The sequence below is a fragment of the Mus caroli genome, chromosome 2 (genome assembly GCF_900094665.2).
Source record: "Mus caroli chromosome 2, CAROLI_EIJ_v1.1, whole genome shotgun sequence".
Classification (NCBI taxonomy): domain Eukaryota; kingdom Metazoa; phylum Chordata; class Mammalia; order Rodentia; family Muridae; genus Mus; species Mus caroli.
In genome coordinates, this window is record NC_034571.1 from 75,188,128 (window position 1) to 75,204,664 (window position 16,537).

Genomic DNA, 16,537 nt, shown 5'->3' on the forward strand with positions numbered 1-16,537 from the left:
GACCTTTACCATTATGAGTCAAGCATAACTGCAGCATCGTTTTCAAGAAGATAGTTAAATAAAAGTTAAAGATGTACGTGACAGGCCTAGGTTCTCATGCAGTAGAATACTAATTAGTAAAAAAAAAAAAAAAAAAAAAAAAAAAAAAAAAAAAAAAAAAAAAAATAGAAAAGGAAAAAAGAGGGAAAAAATTATTACTCCAGTGGACACCACATACCGAAGAATCTCAGAAGCATGCTAAGTGATAGAAGCCAATCTTGAGTCTGCTCTGTGGTGGCAGGAACGTGTGTGTGAGTTTAAGCGTAGGGAGAAGACAACAGAGGGAGGGGTTCCTGAGGGGACAGATCTGCTGACTGGGTCCACGGTTACAGATCTAAAGCCTGTCAACATATACCATAGCCTTTACTCGGTGTCTGGCCACATCAGGGAAATGAGTTTTAGAAAGTTACGGACTCGGAAGTTAATTATCTCTTAGTGGAATTAATGTAGACTTAATATAGTTAGTAGGCTCAAGAACTCATTACAGGTAATATTTGCTAGTAACTGTCATGTATTAAAAAAAACTGTAGTCAAGCATATCTGAAGTAAAGTTGGTGTAGTGGTACACATTTTTAATCCTAGCAACTCAAAAAGCAGAGGCAGGCAGACAGTAATGAGTTTAAGGCCCGACTGGGTCGAGACCCTGCCACCTGGAGAATGAATGAATGAATGAATGAGTGAGTGAATGGAGTAGATGTACACTGGAAAGCCCTGTGACTAGTATTTTTTGCTATATCTCTTCATATGCTAAAGAGCACTTTTCATAGTTTGTCACTTCCATTTATGTTACAAATTTTGGGTAGAAATTACATATTGCATGTTAGATCTTTTGAATGTTTATAAAAAGTACTATGGGTAACCTACATGATAATCTTTTAAAGAGTGCAGCCATCTGGTCTGGTTTGTCAAAGCTGGTCCTCATTTGTGTTAGAACATCAACATTCTCCACCACAAGTTTCTAAAAAAAAAAAAAAAAAGACAGGAGCCCAGGTCAGGCATGGTTTTTTTTTAATGACTCATGTACTTGTTTGCAAGTTACCATTTGAAAGACAAAAAAACCAAAATTCATTAAGTCCAGAGGATCATGCTATACAATTGTTTTAATAAAAGAATCTCAAAATGACTTATGTAAGACTAATATTTTCCTTTCGGTTTCCAATTCATGAAGAGGTCAGGAAACTTCAGCAGAGTAAGAAGCAAGAGTAAGGACCACCACACACTCAGACACACTACAGTATTTAAACATGACTCTTCTAGTCTGGCAAGTTCCAAGAGGTTTAGTGACCCAGATTAAAATTCTCTCAAAATGTACAGTCGTTTTATAAATACATACAAATGTGTGTGTGTGGGTGGGTGGGGGGGGGTTCTTATTCAATATAATTTATCTTAGCACTGACATATTCCTAAAATGATAAAAATGGTAATTTAAAATGTTGCTGCCATTATTATATTTACTTAATCATGAAGCAGTCCAAAGACATTTTCAACCAGCTTAAAGGGTTTAAGATAAAACATACTAGGTTTGCTGGCTAGTTTTATGTCAACTTGACACACGCTAGAGTCATCTGAAATGAGAGAACCTCATTCAGAACGTGCTTCCAAAAGATCTAGGACATTTTCTTCATTAGTGAGTGATGGGTGAAGGCCCAGATCATTGTGGGTGATGCCATATGTGGGCTGATGATTTTCTAAGAAAACAGGCTGAGCAAGCCAGTGAACAGCAATGGACTCTGCATCAGCTCCTGTTCCCAGGTTCCTGCCCTGCTTGAGTTCTTGTCTTGCCTTCCTTCGGTGATAGATTATGATGTGGAAGCATATGCCAAATAAACCCTTTCCTCTGCAGCTTGCCTTTGGTTATGGCGTTTCTTCATAGCAATTAGCAACCCTAACTAAGAAACCAGGCATGTGGCTTGTGGGAGAGCACTTGCCTATCACACGAGAGGCCCTGCACTCAATTGCTAATACTGCCCAATAAACTAAGAATGCTCATGCTACAATCTGTGGTAATATGGAAAGCAATATAGTCAAATAATAAGTTGGAACCAACAGCTTGGGCGAGAATTTGGACATAATCAAATAAAAGCCTCGTTATGCAACAGATAAAGGCTTAAGGACACTGAGCATCTGAACACCCGTCACTTTTACAAATTAATTCACCACTCTGGCCTCTCTGTTTTCTCACCTGCAACTAAACCAAGATGTCATTGAGAGGCTCTGTGTTGCTTTAACTTCACTCATGTGCTAGTACTTTCTTGTCAGGCTAATTTAAATTCTAGGTATTTTCACATTCCTGAAGTGTTTTACAAGAATGAATGTTTAAAGGGTAAACTAAAGCCATGTAGAGCAGCTTATATTCAAAATGCTATTTGTGAGGCTGGTGCAGAAGGTTTGAGGTCAGCCTGGGAAATTAACAAGATCCTGTTTCAAAATAAAAAATGAGAAAAAGGCTAGAGATGAAGCTAGTGGTAGAGCACTTGCCTAACATGTGAGAGGTCAGAGGACCAAACCCCAACACTGCAAACAGGGACAGCAGGGTGGGTTGGTGAAGACTGTACCTTAAGTTCAGCTACTTGTGATGAAATATGCCACATAAGACTCTCACTCAGGAACTTCATCCCATATGGGCCTAGGAGCTCTGATAATGATCTCATTTCTGAAAGGAAATTAATTAACTTCAGTTTCTTGACAGAGCAAATATATTAAGATACACTGATATACTGGACAATCCCAACTTATAAACTAATTATTAATACGAAAAACAACCAAGCCAAATTAAGTTACCATGTAAAACAATCAGGCTTTCTTCATTTTCTAAATCTAGCATATAATATTCACCTGATATATCAGAATATTCCTCTGCATTGAATGTTAATTCATTTTCTGTGGGTAAATTCACAAATGCTTTCATTGCAGGAAAATAAGCTATATGGCCATTGCTGACTTGTCTTAATAAAGTTTCCAAGTACCTAAAAAGAAAAGTAAATTTATAACTAGGAGAAATGGCATGTTCAAGTGTTTATTATAGTCTACATCCCTACATATAAGTTTTAAGTTAACTGATAAAATAAATGGTACATAATGCTGGAGGGAGGGTGGCTCGGGGAAGAACACTGAAGCCTGTTTTCTAGAATATGCGTGCTGGTTCATAACTGTGACTCTGGTTTCAGGGGATCTGATGCCCTCCTCTGGCCTTTGAGGGAACCAGTAACACATGCGGTACACATACATACATGCATACAAAAGATTCATATATAAAAACTTAACCATAAAATGGTTTTCCTAAGGAGTTTATTACAAAACAAAACTTTCCATCCTTCAAAGCTTGGAAATGTGCTCCTTACCAGTTTGTATATAGACTCGTGATGGTTGGTTCGCCATGGCTGTCTAAGTGTTGTGTTTGCTGAAGAAGGACATTATTAAATACTCTGGTGATATCAATCTGCACATAGTTCTCTATGGACTGGAGTACAGTCATATATGCTCTTACGCTTGTTAGAAGCTCTGATGGCTTTGCAATTTCCTGTGTAGCTTGATTATACATAGTCATTCCAACAATTGATCTGGAGATAATAACAGATATAAGATTTTCTCACTTGTGCAAACAATCTACTCAACCTGCTAACATCTAATATCAAATAAGCAATAAAATTAATTCTTAAATAAAGCCATGAAATTACTGTCATCTCATAACCTAAAAATGATGAAGAATACAATTAAAAATCATTCAAAGAATGTAAGTTACTAATAATGATCAGACATAAAGTGGACTTTAAAAACTCTATTAATATAACAAGGACAATGAGATATTTACCCTAAAGCTTAAAATTATTTGGCACTGCTGCTTTGAAGCTTTTTGAATTTTATGTGAATGAACTAAATCCCAGTATTATTAAAATAGCTATGCAGTTATCATCACTAACATTTCATAAATAAACTAAGGTTCAAACCATAAGGAAGCTATAAAAAAAAAAAAAATCACTGTTTGGAAGCAGTCTGTTTAGAATGAGCAGTTTTCAAACACCTAAAGAGAATGTAAATGTGTAACTAGAGATAATAGTTTAGTTAACCATTTATAAAGTCATATACCCTGATCTAAAGTTGACAAAATAAATGAGCATCTATAAATGTTTGTTTGACTTAATGCTGGTCTTCAACAAACTACTTGACAGTTAAAATAAGATGGCACTGAACAGGGCTGGCGAGATGGCTCAGCAGGTAAGAGCCCTGACTGTTCTTCTGAAGGTCCTGAGTTCAAAATCCCAGCAACCACGTGGTGGCTCACAACCATCCGTAATGAGATCTGATGCCCTCTTCTGGTGCATCTGAAGTCAGCTACAGTGTACTTATACATAATAATAAATATATCATTAAAAAAAGAGATGACACTGAACAGCACAGTAAAGCACGTTTACTCGCCATGTATATATAAAGCTAACAGGAAACACAAGCTTGAAAATACTTCTCTAAGTGATCTTTCTCTGCATCAGTTCCTCCTATTCCCTTAAAAATTTTTACTTAAATTACATTTATTTACAAGTAAATATTTTAAAATCACACTGATAAATTACTTGTGTGTGTGTGTGTGTGTGTGTAAGTTAAAGGACAACATTGTAAAGTCAGTTCTCTCCTTCTACCAAGTGTCTGCCTGCTTCGCAGCAAGCACCTTTACCTACAGAGCCTTGCTGCCAGGCCCTATCACTTTAAGAAGTCCCCATAAGCATTAGACTTGTATTTCTAAAGATGCGTCTTTAACACAGCAGACAAAGCTCACAGCTAGGACTACATCCAGATAGGCCAACTCAAGATGAAAATTACTACTCTTGTATTTAGGCCCTGAGGAATAAGACTAAAACTGAACAATAAAAACAAAACAAACCCACACAAAGCCAGTTGCTCCCTGTCTTAACCCAATCACTGAAAGAGGTTTGGGAAGGGCACTGCATGCCCACAGATTATAACCAAACTATTTACAAAAGGAAAACACAGGAGCCAAAAACTGAACCTCAGATCCTGGCCAGCAGTCTCCCACCCACCCAGCTGACAGTGTTAAGGACCAGAAGGCAGAGTGAGCCTTGGGTCTCAATACCGAAGTTACTGTCAGTGTATCTGACTTAGGAATGGGAGCACAAGGCACTGTGCAGCGCTGGCCGCCGCACTGACAATCACTAGTTCAATGTTCCCTTTACTGTTGTTTTTATACAGTCCTACTTTGTTCTCTTGTTGCAGTGTTCTCGTCATACCAGCTAGCATCTCCAGCTTTATTCTATTTCTTTGCCACAATGTTTCACATACAGCAATGGAAACATTACTCATTCATGATCATAAACACTTTGAAAATCCTTTGGCAAAATTTTCAGATACTGAGATTAAATTATTAAATTTCAAGATTAAAAATTAAGTAACAAACACTTTCTTAATAGTTAACTTTCAGAAATCTAAAGTATCATTCATAGAACTGAAAGAATTTTTTATTCCTTAGTGCAGTATCATTCAAATGTCTGTAAACCTTACTCAGAACTGATGGCTTGGAGTGCTCAGGCAAAGCCTACTACACACTTGATGACGCTCGATGCTTGCATCTTTTCTTACTCACTTGCTGTGCTCTCTTTACTGACCGCATCCTAGTGAGCTCCTGGCCTTACTCACTTACCCTCCATAAGCCTGAAGACAAACTACGCGAATAAGCCCTGTTTGTGTACGACAACTAATCTTAGGAGGAAGTTGCTGACATGGTCAGTGTCGGTAACTAGCAGTAAGTGTCGGGCAGGAACCTGCTGCCCAGTAAGTCTCACTTCACTATTCCACATGGTTCTCGGCCCACTGCTATATGCAGTGCGCCAGTTCACCTCAGGAAGTCTAATAACAGGTGGTACTGGATAGGCATCAGGTAACGAACACAAGCTTGTTAAATGAAGCAGTGACAACAGTCTGTGTGTTCTCTTACTTAGTGAACCGGATTTCCAGATGAGAAGTCAAATACTCCCTCGGTGTGAAGGTGTGCTCCCACACCGCCATGTTTGGAACATAATTTATGGAGAAGCATAACTCCGAAAGTGCAGTGTGCAACTTATCAAGGCTAAAAAACAGTAATAAATAACAATTACATGATAGTTCATAACAGGTACTTCCAAATCAATTTCATAAAAATAGCAAGACTTCAGAGAACACTGCAGAATTTTATTTTTTTATTCTTAAACTGATAGTTCAAAAGGTTTATATCTAACTCAAGCAATATTTAAGCAGGATCGTTTGTATCCCTCTACATTCGGCATAATAAATGTACTGAGCACCACAAGAAGAGGCGCTTATTCAGCCCTCAGCAGCAATAACTTCCTCCTGATGGTGTTAATCTGCTGTGGAGCGGAGGCACTGTTTATAAAGTGGCAACGGCTTTTTCGTCTTAGGAACAGGTAGAACATTTAACAAACAACATTCACCCCATTACTGTCCACCTCTGCTTTTCTAACCACCAATCAAAATGCTAACTAAAGTCTGTGAGTACAAGTTAGCATATTTATTTTTTCAAATAATGGTATCAGACATATTCTGATGTATCACTAAGTGCTAAGTCCACGACCTGACTTATGTTAAAAATACGCCTCAGAGAATTTGAGACAGATTCTTGGCCTTTAGTATTCTGTACCTCAAGACAAATACCACCTATTACCTATGTGATGGTTAGTATCGACTGTCAACTTAACAGATGGAGTCACCTAGTTAACCCCCATGGGTGTGTGTATGTGAGGGCTAACAGAGGTAACTGTGAGCAGTGTCACTCGGCGAGATGGAGCCCAGGGAAGCTTCCTGGCTGCAGGTACAGAGTGTCCAGGGCCCCAGCCTCCCTGCCTCCCCTGCTAGAACTGTGAGCCAAATAAGCATCTTAGATTACACTGGCTGGGTACTTTGTCACAGCAGTGACACAGTGAGTCTACATTGTCGAATACAGTACTAACAGATAAACTTACAAGGATTTCTGTTTTGCTTTGTTTGTTTCGTAAGGGTTAGACAATAAAATCTCCGTACTTCCTCTCCCTGCCTCAGTTCTAACAGCACAGAGGAAAGAGTCCCCACCAGAGTAGACACAGGAGAAGAGGAAGGCTTACTTGGTCACTACCAGCCTGTTTTTCCTCATGCTTTCAACACCCGGTTTTTCCCTTTCAGGTTCCCCTTTCTTGCCCGTCTGTTTTTTTGACTTCTTATTCACTGCTTGACTGATGGTTTTGGCACAATGCTTCGGCAATAACTGAAATTGGGTAAAAAGGCTGTTATACTGCTGCACCGACTTCTCGGAATGTATAAACTACTGCAGGCTACCTTGGCTGGGTTGGTACGAGCAACCAGGAGGACGGAAATGCAGGGAGTACTTTACCTATCTAGATCACAGGCCCTACACAGCATGGCGGAGGTGGAAACTTACTCAAGTATTAAGGTTTATTCAAGTTATTATTCAAAAGACAAATAAAAACATACCAGGCAATTATGGAGTGAGATATAACTGGCACTATGATTATGTAAATGGCCTATAAAGAAGAAACCAAATCTGTTCAGTATCTAGTGGGCACACTGTACAATAGAGCATAGAGTAGACAGTGAATAGTTTTGGGGGCTGGAGAGATGGCTCAGCGGTTAAGAGCACTGACTGCTCTTCCAGAGGTCCTAAGTTCAATTCCCAGCAACCACATGGTGGCTTACAAACATCTGTAATGGGATCTGAAGCCCTCTTCTGGTGAATCTGAAGACAGCTACAGTGTACTCATATTCATAAAATAAATTAATTAATCTTTAAAAAAAACCAGTAGTTTTTGCTGTTAGGGGAGTTCTGAGAGTGAAGCCAGAGTGAAAGTTTTATACTGCAAGGAATCTGGGAAACGGGCAGGTTTTACAGATGGAAACACAGATGTTTTCTTTCTTTTTTTCAAGATAGGATTTCTCTGTGTAGCCTGACTGTCTTGGAACTCACTGTGTAGACCAAACTGTCTTCAAACTCACAGAGATCTGCCTGCCCCTGCCTCCCAAGTGCAGGGATTAAAGGTGTGTGCGCCACCACCGCCTGGCAGAGCTATAGATGTTAAGGTTAATTCTAACACTGACAGAAGAAATAATTGAAAAACTTAAAATATTACCTGGTCACTAAGAGTACACTGTTCTGTGCAAATATCGGTGATGAGGTTTCGAGCTTGTTTGGCCATCTCATCCAGGAACATATTGCACAGGGAAAGGCTACGATCTCCTATATGATGGCGCTGGTGGCAGAAGACAGAAGTAACACAGGTCACAAGGACGTGATCTCAACAAAACACTTTACACAAACATGAAAATTCAGGGAAAGTCCTATTCTGCTATAAGGGCTGGGGAAGTATATGTGTATTGCTTTCTCTACAACCCAAATTAAACTATATGTGTTCATATAAAATAGATACTTGGTAACAATGTAAGAAAAATTGTGATTTAAGAACAATCTTCTAAAAATCTCTATTTATAAAGCATAAAACTGTATTTAGCCAGGTATGGTAGCACTCATTTGTAATCCCAGCACTGGGGAAACTAAGGCAGAAGGATCACAAGACTCAGACCTATTACAAAAAGGAAGATAATAAACTATATATTTCATCATTCAAATTCACCATGTTCTTTTTTTTTTTGTTTTTTTGAGATAGAGTTTCTCTGTATAACCCTGGTTGTCCTGGAACACACTCTGTAGACCAAGCTGGCCTCAAACTCAGAAATTCGCCTGCCTCTGCCTCCCCAAGTGCTGGGATTAAAGGCATGGCCACCACTGCCTGGCTCAAATTCACCATGTTCTAAATCTAGTTTTTCAACATTTAAAAATAAGGTACATGATGTACATGTGCAAATTTGTGTTAGAGTTTTCTAATCTTAAATCACTTTAATATTTACATCTAATACATAGTTCTGTAGTAAACACACAAGAACTCAAATACATAAATAAAAAAAGTATTAGAAATCAAGTTGGAAAAATAAAGAAGATATTTAAAATTTCTGAAATTATCTTACTGCTTCCTAGGGATGGGAAAAGACAAAACTGAACATGCATTCTTTGAATTTGGCAAGAGTGGGGATGGTGTGCCTCATTTCAGGATATTATTAATATTCCTGTATGTATATATATTTATATCTATCTATGTAATATACAACCTATTTATTGCCACATGAGTGGGTGTTTAATTTTGGTGGTTTGTAGCTGTCTGGTGGTGGATTTTTGTCAAAAATAACTAGAATATTCTGTATATGAAGCCATAAATTCTCCACAATACATGAGAAGAAACAATTTCCTTCTGTCTTTCATATTCGTGTACCATACAGAAAGTCTCTATGTTGTTAAAATAAAGGTATAGAACAAAGACATATCTGACCCACAAGGCAATCTTTCCTGAATCTGTAAACCTTGAATTTAATTTCAAATGACCTGTAAACTGTAATAGGAATCCAAACACTGTAGCCAGACATAATGAAATATTGGTCAATCTGTATGTATATGTGGGGAGGCAGCTCAGAGGATTGGGGCAGGAGGGAGCGTGTGTAGTGGACTGATCCCAGAGCCATGAACATTTAACTGTGCAAGCATTCAACAATAAATGGCAATCTCCACTTCTGCCCTTTTTTTTTATTTGGAGACAGGCTCTCAGTATGTTGTCTAGCCTGGCCTTTAACCATGTAATCAATCCTCTTGCCTCCGCCTCTGAAGTAGAAAGGATAACAGGCTAGGGACCAAGCTCAACTGTGTCTTGACATGTCACACAAGTCTTCCTTTCAGCTTCCTAAGGCTTCCTCTGACCTCATCTCTCTTAAAGTCCTCTTCTCAAAGAATACTCACAAGCTAGAGATATGCTACCTCAAGTTTCTTTTCAACATATTCTGCAGTTTTAAGAAAAGAGAGTAAACACTAAGTTACAAAAAAATACAGTACTCAATTTTTAATGTATAGTCTTGCCACACTTATAAAATAATTTTTTTCAAGACCAGAGACACATCTTTCCATTTTATTTCCTCACTGGTTGTCAAATGATAACTACATCTATTGGGGATATAATTTGATGCTTCATGTTTTTATAGATTCCTTTTTTTAATTTAAAGATTTATTTATTTTATGTATTTGAGTACACTGTGGTTCTCCTTGGACACACCAGAAGAGGGCATCAGATCCTATTATAGATGGTTGTGAGCCACCATGTGGTTGCTGAGAATTGAACTCAGGACCTCTGGAAGAGCAGTCAGTGCTCTTAACCGCTGAGCCATCTCTCCAGCCCCCTATAGTTTCCTTTTATTCTGGGGATAAGCCCAGGGCCTGAACACCCACCAAGCATTCTGCCACACTGTGTACATTATGATCTGTGTGTACACTACAGAAAGATCCAATCACTTACCAACTTGATTTCTGTAGTAAAAACATTAAAAATCTATTCATCTTAGCCACTTAAAGTATTCATTATTATTACTATTTTCTGAGATGGTCTCTTGAGGTAACTCAGGCTGGCCTTGAACTTGCCATCTTCCTGACACAGCCTCCTGAGTGCTGGGAACACCACTATGCCCAGCTCTTTATTAGTAACTGTGTCACCATGCAGTGTAACAGATCATTGAAACTTATTTTTCCAAGCTAGAACTTTATCCTTTTTGACACACAGTACATTTTTTTCTAGATACTTAGGATCTCCAAACTACTGATTAGTAGTTGTCCTCAGGAACTATAGGTTTATATCTGTCCCACAAACGTCAGAAAACCTGGGTTCTGCCCAACATATCCATGCTATTACAGGTCAGTTCTCCATAAATTCAATTTGCAAGTCCTTTCAGTCTTACAATGAAAAGTATAGAAATTTAATTTAATATATATATATATATATATATATATATATAATCTACAAATCTATCTATATGAATAAATCTATAAATAGTAATACCAAGCATATCAGTTATTTTAAAAGACAAATGACTGTTATATGTTCATATCTATACACTCACATATATTCCTACTTGCCTCTATCATACATCTTACTGATCATTGTTTTATCATGTATTTATTTAAGAATTTCTCTGATTCTATACAAAGATGGTTTAGGTAAGGAGAAAAATTAAGTAATTATGTCGCCATAAACATTTGGCTAGCTACCCATTTGGTCGAGCTTCACCACATGAGGCCCATGGTGGGTGAAGTTACCTCTTCAGGACACAGTTCATGTGTGCAGCTCATGAAGTGAGTGCAGAGCAGAGGAAAGGCAATGGAGTATCTTGACTGAGAGGGCAGCTCCAAGCACTGCTGAAACATCTTCTCAAAAGCACGGCTGTAAAAACTGTTAGGAAAGACAGAAAACAGTCTAACCGCTACACTCATAGCTTACACGCAAACAAATGATACAGCACCCAATGGCCGGTTAATTCTCTTAACCCAAGTGAATAAAGGTTACCACCTGATCACACTTATTCCCTTAAGAACAGTTATTTCCCCCTCAAAATAACCTTTCACATGTCAATAATTCATTCAGAATAATACTCTTTGTATAATATCAAGACACTTTAAATAAAAACTTAAACAGGTAATATGTGATATCTACAGAATATGAACACATGATATTCAAAACTCTTATCTTCAAATTTTATCATGGGTTAAGGAATTATCAATTATAAGGACTACTATTATTTTAAGTATCACTGAGAAAAATATTACCAACTAAACAATCATGCCATCGATTTTTAAAATATGAATAAAATTAAGCAAATATGACAATTTAAACATTATACAAAATGCTTTTATCTCTAAGAAACCAGAAAGTTTATAGTTGTATTCTTTTACAATAGGAACCCTTTTAGAGCTAAAAAAAGAATGCAAACAAAAAGTGTTCACCCTCTTTCTAGGACAGGCTTTGAGACAGTAACAAAGGGGTCCAAATAATCTTCAAACTCTTACACATTTAACACACAGTCAAAATCTCACCCAAAAAGTGACTGGACTGCTGCATTTCTCTGAGAAGCAGGCCTTCATTCCTGGTGATTTCGTCTCCAGCACAAGTAATAAACGCTTTCCTAACAGAGTGCTAAGCTCAAAAAGCTTCCGACCATGTTCTCTATGGATCCCTAGACAGCGTTACCACTATCCAGTCAGATCTATCTCAGCGCTGTAGAAGTACCAAGACATACGGTGTCCCAGCTTACCCCTCTACAAGGCCAAGAAGCAGGGAACCAAATTACTACCACACAGCTACAGAGTGAAAGCACTCCAGTCCGAACTGTGGCGTGGCTTTGTTTATGGGTCTGTCCTCAATCTGTCATTCGTTCCAACATTAAATATTTAGTATGGTAGACAAAAAGGAAATGACAACACAACCTTTCTTTAAGAAGTAAGTTTTCTGGAGAGGGTAACGGGAGAAAAGTGAGTGGTAGTGCAAAGTGTGGAGCGGCTGTGCTTACAACAGTGCAATAAGCAGCCAGCACATCACTGTGACACAAGTGTCTAACACTGTAGGCATGGTTACTAGCTATCAATATCCATATTTGCTCTCCTTGATTTATCCACAATCTTTTAACACTCACTAAATATGCAAATAAGCCCTTAATGTGAGACATATCTTCAAACAAAGTGCTAGAAAGTTCACACTAGGAAGAGTTGGCTGCTCTTAGAGTAACTAAAACCAGACATAAAAACCTCAATTCTGCAAGCTTCTTTTTCTTACAAAGTTTCTCGGTGTAGCCCTGGCTGTCCTAGAACTCACTAGACCAGGCTGGCCTGGAACTCAGATGTTCACCTGCCTCTGCCTCCCAAGTGCTGGGATTAAAGGTGCACCCAACTTGTTACAAAGTTTTTATAAAAGTCTATTGTTCCATTTACGGTTAAGAACCTGATACTGAGCTATCTTGAGATAGCTGCTAACAAAACACAACCAAGCAGCTTCATAATAAAACATTTCCAGTTTAGATTTAAGGAAAATTTCAACATACCAAAATATGGAGAGATCGGATGTTTCCACCAACATTTCAACCAAGGAATCTACCATTTTTGTATGGAATATGATTGTGTTCATCATCTTTCCAAGTTCTCTGTGATCTGCAAGGCTAAGTGAAGCTTTGGAGACGCTAGTGTACGCCTGTAGCAGTCCAACAACAAATAACAGCAGTTAGGAACTGCTAATGACTCAACGCTTCTCTTTGTACAGAGGGAAAACGTCCATTACTGAAAAACATTTAAGCTTTACTACTGTATCAAAGCATCATTTTCTACAATTGTTCATAGTAGGAGCTGGTACACTGGCTTAGCAGGTGGGGCTGTTTCTAGTTGACCAAATGACCTAGTTCAATCAATCCCTTAAACCCACATGGTGGAAGAAAAAACTGACTCCCAAGAGACTTTTCCTGCATTCCATATGTGTGCCCTGTCCAGAAACATCTACACACATACACAAAACTGGATAAAATAATAGACTAAACGAATTTGATAACTTCTACAAACACATGCAAGTAAGTAAATTAAAATGGGTCATACAAAGAAAGTTAAGACTTAACTAAAACTCTCAAGCAGGCTGTGAAGAAAGAAACTCCATAACTAGGATTATCAAATCAAAACCAGAACCCTGGGCATGAACAATGGACACTTAAGAAGGAGAGAACACAGTGCTTACAGAGAAACACTTGGTCACAGTGACCAGGGTTTGAGTGCAAACAAAGGAAGAGAAGTGGTGAACCATCGAGGGCTTTGTGTAATGGCCAGTTCATATTGAAGAAAGTTGGCTGCACATGGGAGGAATAGGAAAGGTGGACATAGCCAGAAAGCAAAAAGTGGCAGAAGCTTATCAAACAGCCATGTTGGCAACATGTCAGACAGCTTATGAAGGCTTGGTCTATAGTGATGATTACTCAAATGATTAACTGTGGGAAATGACTAGATGTGATGGGCAACAGAATTCCAGCTGCTATGACAGTTCTGCCCATTAGGAGGCACTTCTTTGTGGATCTCATTAACTCCAACATTTTAGATATGAAAAAGATGCACAACCCAGACTACTCATTCCCATGGCTACTTATTGGGGTTGCATGGATAGCAGTCAAACTGGAGAAGTAAGGGAAGTTTACATAAAACACTGAGAAGCACGTGTGCTGCTGAGAGAATAGCAAGTTCTTCAAGCTCAAGCTCTCTCAGCTGCAAAGCACGCCCACTGCATACACGGCAGTCGTCTGCCAGGCCTCAGCATACTCTTGCCGGAGTTGCAGATGTGGAAGTCACTGGTCTCTTGGAACTCCATGCCCTGTCACCCATGGAATGACAAGAAACTAACTTATGTTTTATAAGCAAGGTTAAAAACTAAATCTCTAATCTTACAGTGGTAAGAAGCCTTCAGGTAGATGACATTACCAGTCCCTATAGGAACAAGTCAGAAAGTGATGAAAAATACATCAGAAAAACAAAAAACAAACCTAACTGTATTATCTGCTTTTATTTATCTACTGTAAAGAGGAATCCATTATGGCCACGCCTTTAACAAGCATTTTCATTAACTGATCCTCAGAATCTAAGTAGCACTGTGGAAACAGATTCAGGAGCAGCACCAACTGCAATGGCTGAAAACAAGCTTCCGACATGACTGCCACAATGCAAGCATTAGTGTGCTCCCAAACCACGTTTAAGAAAGGATCAATCCAAATAGATAAGAAGAAAGATGAGAGGGCCACATTTGGAAAGGACTGAAGACGCCTAAGTGTCTAAAGTGATAAGGGAACGTGATCCTTTGGAAAAGGACAATGACTAATAATGCAGACATATAAAGAAGTCCCAAAGTGAAACAGGAAAACGGAAAAAAACAAACAAACAAATAAACAAACAAAAATCCTAGAATCAAAACCCAAGTGAGGACAAAGCACACAACTTAAAATTCTCCAAGAACTAATTGTGATGCCTTTGCTCTACTGCAACAACATGTGGTTTGGGTAGAATCCTCGGGCTCTCCCTGGCCACACTTGTTTATCTCAACAATCCCATTCTTCACTCTGGAGTCAACTGTGAGTGATGAAGTTCTGCCATCTTATTTCCTTCTTACAAGAAAACTTAACTCAGTTTTGTTCATTACCCAAAAAAGCTACCATTGTATTCAAATTCCACACATCTTTCAAACTTTGTACAACATCTATTTCTACAAATTCTAGGTGAGCTTTTTCACTTTTAATGGTATAATTAACTAACAGCCATATCTGTGGTATCTCTTAATTCAATCCTTTTTTAAAAAGCAACAAAAAACCCTCATTTTTTTATCTATTAATTATGTACGGTATTTCCCTACCTATCTGTCTATGCATCATTTGTATGCACAGTGTCCAGAGGCAGAGGAGGGCAACAAATCTAGAACCAGCGTTACAGACAGCTGTGAGCTGTCATGTGGATGCTGGGAATCAAATGCAGGTTCGCTGGGCCTTGTCTCCATAGTTAGATTATAAAACTCTCCAACAGGGTAACTCCCTCTTCTCTTTGCTTAACAATAAAGACCATTTATAGTATACACAAAGATAATTAGGATTTTTAAAATTTTATTTTATGTATATGAGTACACTGTAGCTGTCTTCAAACACATCAGATGAAGGCATCAGAGCCCATTACAGATGACTGTGAGCCACCATGTGGTTGCTGGGATTTGAACTCAGGACCTCTGGAAGAGCAGTCAGTGCTCTTAACTGCTGAGACATCTCTTCAGTCCAGGTTTGATTTTCTTTTTTAATAATCAAAAAATACATATGAAATGACATTACTGAAGTCTAAAACTATATAGCTCTATAATTTAGAAATAAAAGTTTGGGTTAATGGATCAGGTGCCAGAAAGTACAGATCAATTGCTTAGTATATTTTTAGCAATTTATTTATTTTAATTTATTTATTGGTGATTTTGATTGCATGTATATTTGCATGAGGGTGTAGGATCCCTTGAGACAGGAGTTACAACAGTTGGGAGCTGCATTATGGGTGCTGGGGGTTGAACCCAGGCCCTCTGGAAGAGCAGCCAGTGCTCTTAACTGCTGAGCCATCTTCAGACCCTAGTTGCGTATTTTTATAAATAAAGTTTCATTGAAATATATCACAACTGTTTACATATTGTCTGCAGTTGCTCTGGTATTATAATGGAAGTATGATTTATACCAAGCACTGCATAGCATACAAGCTCAAGTTTTTACCAAATGGCTTTTTTTTTTAGTTCACAGCTATATTATAAACATGCTTTTTTAAAAAAATAAAACGTTTGTGCTTTCAAATTAAATTTACATATATGAATAAGGATAATCAAGAGAACTAGGGATATAAATTTATAGATATTATAAAATCATAACCTATTTTATTAAAAACCTATTGGCTTGCTAGAAATATATTTATATAGTTTAATAGTTTACAAAACGCTTCATGTTTGTGGTTTAGCACACAAGATATCTTTTCAGTGGGTTAATTCATAAAGCTACAAAACTATAATGTATTAAAAAAAAAAAACAGAACAACACAAATCAAGTTATT

General features: G+C 38.0%; 1 protein-coding gene across 4 annotated transcripts in view; it reads right to left on the reverse strand.

Moving 5' to 3' along the window:
* The window catches only part of Nckap1 (NCK associated protein 1), an 80,753-nt gene that overhangs the window by 16,582 nt on the left and 47,634 nt on the right, over window positions 1–16,537 (reverse strand). For all 4 annotated transcript variants that reach the window (XM_029474108.1, XM_021181897.2, XM_029474110.1 and 1 more), the window contains 9 exons: window positions 12,994–13,139; window positions 11,219–11,351; window positions 8,163–8,282; window positions 7,143–7,282; window positions 5,984–6,115; window positions 3,381–3,599; window positions 2,875–3,005; window positions 2,595–2,692; window positions 904–997 (listed from right to left, as the gene is read on the reverse strand). In XM_029474108.1, the coding sequence (XP_029329968.1) occupies window positions 904–997; window positions 2,595–2,692; window positions 2,875–3,005; window positions 3,381–3,599; window positions 5,984–6,115; window positions 7,143–7,282; window positions 8,163–8,282; window positions 11,219–11,351; window positions 12,994–13,139 (1,213 nt within the window). The remainder of the gene's footprint in view (window positions 1–903; window positions 998–2,594; window positions 2,693–2,874; window positions 3,006–3,380; window positions 3,600–5,983; window positions 6,116–7,142; window positions 7,283–8,162; window positions 8,283–11,218; window positions 11,352–12,993; window positions 13,140–16,537) is intronic.